General features: G+C 35.9%; 1 protein-coding gene across 1 annotated transcript in view; it reads right to left on the bottom strand.

Moving 5' to 3' along the window:
- The window catches only part of EFCAB8 (EF-hand calcium binding domain 8), a 61,908-nt gene that overhangs the window by 6,184 nt on the left and 49,314 nt on the right, over positions 1-6,410 (bottom strand). The window contains exon 23 of the mRNA XM_023522229.1: positions 720-888. Within this exon, the coding sequence (XP_023377997.1) occupies positions 720-888 (169 nt within the window). The remainder of the gene's footprint in view (positions 1-719; positions 889-6,410) is intronic.

Raw genomic sequence — 6,410 nt, 5'->3', positions numbered from 1 at the left:
AAACAACCCCAGTACCTACCAACAGTAGTACAGATGAATAAATTATGGTACATCAACAATGAAATATATTCAGCAATGAGAACAAAGAAATTACTACATTCAACAAATGACTGAATTGCACAAACACAATAACATTAAGAGAAAGTAGCCAGATAACAAAGGAGAACCCATCAAATGGTTCCATTTAGACAAAGTTCAAAACCAGACAAACCTAATCTCTGGATTTAGAAATGAGGATAGTGGTTACTTTTAGAGAGGGGTAAGTAGAGATGGTTGGGTGGGAGGATGAGGAGAGCCCTGAGGGCTGGTAGTGTTGTTTCTTGATATAATGGTAACTATATGGGTATATCTTTACTTCATGAAAATTCACCAAATTGAACCCTTTTGGCCTGTGCATTTTTCTTTATATATGTTATAATGCAAGAATTAGGTTTATTTTTAAAAAGAGAAAGGTATATACCTTATCAGATATATGATTTGCAAAAATATACAAAGGCAAATAATAACATTGGGTGAGTGGGTGGATCAGTGGACAGATAGTTGATAGATAAATGGACAGACTGCCAAATGGACAATTGGATAGACTCACATCCTGCAATACTATATGAACAAAGACAGCTGCTGTGGCCTGAAACCCCCATCCCATAAGACATAGGTTTATGCCAGCTTATATTCCAACACAGAGCCAAGCATGGCTGAGCTTCAGCAGAGCCCCATACCAATGGCATCACCGGAGAGTTTCCAAGCCTTAACGTCCCGGTCCTGACCAGCACTGATCACCAGCTGAAAGCTGTCCACATACAGGATGTCGACCACACTATCCAAATGGCCCTTCCAGGTAATCAGAAGTGTTGGAGGAGCCAGGGAAATGGTCTGTCCAGCCACAACCTACAGGGGAGAGTACAGGAGAATTACTTAAAGCAAAACCATTATGCAGGCTCATCAGAGGGCACCCAGGACTGGTGGAAGCAGAACCCTCTGGAAGGACCTTAGGCCAGGGTCCAGGGTTCTAGTTCTGGACACATTCTCTCATTAACTTTCTGGTGACCTTAGGTAAGTTCCAGCACTTCTCTGGCCCTCACTGGCCCTTTTGGTAAAATCATAGAAAGCATTTGCATATTACTATATTTTTTGAAGTCTTTATGTGGACATAAGATTTCATTTTTCTTGGGTATATATTTAGGAGTGGGATTGTTGGGTCATATGGTAACTCTATGCTTAACTCTTTGAGAAATTGCCAAACTGTTTTCCTAAGTGGCTGCACCATTTTACATTCTCACCAACAGTGTATGAGAGTTGTAATTTGCCCACATCTTAATCAACACCTGGTATTAACTGTAGCCATCTTAATGAGATCTCATTATAGTTTTGATATGCATTTCCCTGATGGCTAATGATGTTCAGCATCTTTTCATATACTTATGAAAAATATACATCATCTTTGAAGAAATATCTATTTGGATCCTTTGTACATTTTTAATTGACCTATTTGTCTTTTTTATCATTGAGTTATGAGTTCTTCATATATTCTGGATATTAGTCTCTTATCAGATATATGATTTTCAAATATTATCTCCCATTCTATAGGATGCCTTTTCACTTTCTTGATGGTGTACTTTGCAAGACAAAAAATTTTAATTTTGATGAAGTTTAATTTATCTATTTTTTTCTTTTGTTGCTTGTTTTTGGTTGCATACCTAAGAAACACTGCCTAATCCAAAGTCATGAAGATTTCTCCCTATGCTTTTAAGAACTTTATAATTTTAGCTCTTACATTTGGCCTATGATCCTTTAAAGTTATTTTTTGTTTATGTCCTAAAGTACATTTTTATGTGTTGTGAGTTTATTCTTTTGACGTGGATATTTAGTTTTCCCAGCATAATTTGGTTAAAAAGGCTGCCTCTGATTGTCTTGGCAACCTTGTTGAAAATCAACTGGCCAGAAATGTGAGGTTTCATTTTTCCACTCTTAATTCTATTCCATTGACCTATATGTCTATCCTAATGCTAGTACTACACTACCTTTACTGTAGCTTTGTAGTTAGTTTTAAAATTGAAAAATATGAGTCTTCCAATAATATATTTTTTTTACTATTCTAAGTCCCTTGCATTTCCATATGAATTTTAAGATCAGCTTGTCAATTTCTGCCAGAAAGAAAAAAAAAAAGGCAGTTGGGATTTTGATATAGATTTCATTGAATCAATTTGGAAAATACTGCTATATTAACAAGGTTAAAACTTTCAATCCAGGCATGTGGGATATATTTTCATTTACTTAAATTTTCTTTAATTTCTTTCAACAACGTTTTGTAGTTTTCAGAGTACAGGTATTATACTACTTTTGTAAATTTATTTCTAAATGTTTTATTCTTTTTGATGCTACATAAAATTGTTTTCTTAATTTTATTTTCAGATTGTTCATTGCTAATGTATAGAAATATACTGATTTTTATATATTGATCCTGTCCATGCAATTTTGTTGAACTCATTTGTTAGTTCAAATAGTTTTTCAGTGGATTCTTTAGAATTTTCTATGTACAAGATCAGGTTATCTGAAAATAGAGATAGTTTTCCTTTATCCTTTCTAGTCTGGATGCCTTTTATCTCATTTTCTTCCCTAATTGTCCTTTATTATAATGTTAGTAGAAGTGGCAAGTGCAGGCATCCTCATCTTGTTACTGATCTTAGAAGGGAAGAATTTAATCTTTCACCATTAAGTATAATATTAGCTGTGAGTTTTTCGTAGATATCCTTTATCAAGTTGAGGAAATGTCATTCTATTCTTCGTTAATTGAGTGTTTTTATCAGAAAGGGGTGCTGGATTTTATCAAATGCTTTTTCTGCCTCTATTGAGATGATCATGTGTCTTTTCTTTATTCAATTAATATAGTATATTACATTAGTCGATTTTTAACATTAAACCAAGCTTTCCTTCCTAGGATAAGTCACACTTGATCATAGTATACAATCTTTTTCATGTTTTGCTGGATTTAATTTGCTAGTATTTTGTTGAGAATATTTATATGTATATTCATAAGGGATATTGGTCTGTAGTTTCTTTTTTTTTTTTTTTTTTTTTTTCACTTTTTTTTTTTTTTTTTTTTTTTGATGTCTTTGTCTGGTTTTGGTATCAGAAAACTCTTTTGGAAGATTTTTTTAAAGAATTGGTATTAATTCTTCTTTAAATATTTGGTAGAATTCACAAGTAAAGCCATCTGTATTTGGGCTTTGTTAGAAATTTTATAACTAATTCATTGCTACATTCAGATTTTCTATTTCATCAGATTTTCTATTTCTTCTTGAGCTGTTTTGATAGTTGATATCTTTCTAAGAATTTGTCTATTTTCTATTATTTTTTGATAGTGAAAAATTAAAAACTGTCCTAATGTCCAACAATAGGTAACAAGTTAAATAAAAGATTGTACCTCTATAAAGTGAAATATTATTTAATCATTAGATAGTCTGATTTTTTAAGAATATTTGATGATGTAGGAAATTCTAGTTACACAGACCATAATCCCTATTTGTTTAAAATATATCATTATAAAACTAAAAGCAGATAGTCAGGGGCACAGATTCTGGAACCAGAAAGACTTAGGTTTACTCCCAGATCCAACACTGGCAGTCATGTGAACTCAGACACATCCCCGTAGGGGATGTATGTGAGCTCTTCAGTTTCATCTTCCTCATCTGAAAAAAAAACCCATCTCCTTCACAGTCATTACAGAGACTCAGTGAAAGGATACATAAAAGCACTTACACAATCCCTGAAACATAGTAAGCAGTAAATAAATGATCCTTGTTATTATGATTGTATTAGCATTATAAATTCTTCATATACTGAATCCATGGGTGACCAATTTCCAACATATGCTAATGCAGTGAAATTCTCTTCTTACTAAAACTAGACTAGACATAATATATTTGTGCAGAAATTCAATAAGGCACCTAAGATTGCAAGGTGGCTATCAAAATTGCAAATGAACAGAACTCTTTGACCTAGCAATCCCACTTCCAGAAATTTATCCTACAGACATTTTTTCGCACATGTAAGATGACATATTCATCATCCACTTTTCTTTAAGAACTAAAGATTGAAAATGACTTCAATTTTCCTTCAAAGGGACTTATATCAATAATATATCCTATGGCTCACTACACAACTACAAAAAAAATAACGTACTGATATGCAAAGATCTCTAAGATATATTATGGAGTAAGAAAAGCATGGTGAGTACCACTGTGTATGAACCTGCTACTTTCATGTAAAAATAAGGGGGAAATGACTTTGTACCTGTGTTTGTGTAACTAAATACTGGAAAAATAACCAAAAATCAATAGAAGTGGTTCTTTCAGGAAACAAGAACTGTTTGGGGGGAGAACAAGAGTAGGACGAAGACTCCTCACTGTAAGGTTTTTTACATCGCCTGATTTTTAAAATTTTCGCTGATGTGTAATATACATATAGAAAAGTGTACACATCATAGATGTACTACCGAATAAATTTTTTATAAACGGAACATGACTGTACGTTCAGATTCAGATAATGACAGAGCATTGTCAGCCTCTCAGAAGTCCCTCTTATGACTCCTTTCAGCCACTCCACTCCCCCCACGAAGATAATCATTTCTAATAGAATAGGTTTGTTTTGTCTGCTTCCCCTAATTTACATAAATGAAACATACAATATATACTCTCTTATATCTGACTTCTTTCACTTAAATTGTTTGAAAAACTACCCATTTTGTAGCATTTAGTTGTAAACCATTCATTTCCAATGCCAGGTATTATTTTGTTCAGTATATATACCATGCTTTATTCTTCTGATTTATAGTGATGGGCAATTGAGTTGTTTCAAATGTGAAATTATTACAAGTAGTAAACCTATCAACATTCTTATTCCTATTTCTCAGAGCATAGATTTTTCTTAGGTATAAACCTAGGACTGGAATTGCTAGGTTACAGAGCAGGCACGTCCAGCTCTGGTAGCCAATGCCAAACAGTTCCCCAGTATGATTATACCAGTTTACATTCCTATCAGCAGTGGAAATCCCAGTTGATCTGCATCCTTGCCAACACTGATATTGCCTGCCTTTTAGTTTTAGTCCTTCTAGTGGGTGTGTAGTGGTACCAAATTGTGGCTCTAATTTGCATTTTCCTGAAGAACTAATGAAAAGGTTCTCAATTTCATTAGTCATCAGGAAAATATTAAGTGATTTTTGAACTATGTGAATGTATTACCTAAAGAAAATATACAAATATTTTTATTAATTTTAAAAAGAATGTATGACTCCAGGGCCCTCACCGCAAAGATCAAAGCCTGTGGAAGGTATGTGTGTGTGTATGTGTGTATACATGTGCATGTGTATGCATGTGGGTGTATCTGGTGTGTGTATGCTTGTGTTTTACTGGTTAATGACTTCTGACTAACTTTTCCACTCCAACCAGACAATCTTGAACAGGAAACATGATAGACTCAGAGTCTCAGTATGAAAACCAGGGTCCCAGCTCATTAGTGGAGCTCAAAGGGACTTTTTAAGCAACCATCCAGTACTCTTCCTACCTCCTTCTTTTCCAAGGGGATGTAGTGTGGGGTGTTGATCTGGATTGGTTCAGGAATTAAGAACTGGAACTTGTTTGTTCCACTGGGTTGAGAAAACCGCCCTTCAGTAGATATGCAGTAATTCTTGATGTCCCAGACCTAGACACAAAGTGTGGGTTAGTGGCCCAGCACTACTTCACTTCAACACCAACTCACTCCATGGACCCCTCCCAGATCATCCTTCTTCATTTTAGGCGGGCAATTCTTATACACACCTCTGATATACCCAGATGCTCAGGGCCAGAAGGGGCCCAAGGAATCTTCTAGGTCAGACCCCTTAGCCAGCAGGCAGAGAGGGTGAGACTGGCCCAAAGACAAGATACTCTTGCCTCATATCTCACCACAAGGCACGAAATCAGTTCTTGAGACAACTGATCACAAAGGACATGCATGGCCGGGGGACGAGGGAGTTGTAGGGAGACGATGATGGTGCACAAGATTCACTGGGAAAGAGGCCTTTTGAACTGAACCATCACTCATTTCATTGGGCACCCAGAGCAGCAGAGGACTTCTAAGGTAACCCACTCTACTGTCCACTGTTCCACAAATGAAACCATACCCAGAGGGAGTAGGGACTAGACTAGGGCTACATGTGGCAAACAGGTGACCATACCTTGGCTGACGCCAGCCCCTCAATCTCAACACCAGTTCTTCCTCACCTTGATGTATCCTTTACAATCCCCAGTGATAAGGATCTGGTCATTTTCATCAGTGGCCATGGCACCCACAACCACATCCTCGTTGTCTTTGATGTCTGTGGAGAACTTCCCCAGCAGGCCTCCATTCCCGTGGATGGACCAGGCATAGAT

This window comes from Pteropus vampyrus, unplaced genomic scaffold (genome assembly GCF_000151845.1).
Source record: "Pteropus vampyrus isolate Shadow unplaced genomic scaffold, Pvam_2.0 Scaffold336, whole genome shotgun sequence".
Classification (NCBI taxonomy): Eukaryota; Metazoa; Chordata; class Mammalia; order Chiroptera; family Pteropodidae; genus Pteropus; species Pteropus vampyrus.
This window is presented reverse-complemented; position numbering and strand designations above follow the sequence as displayed.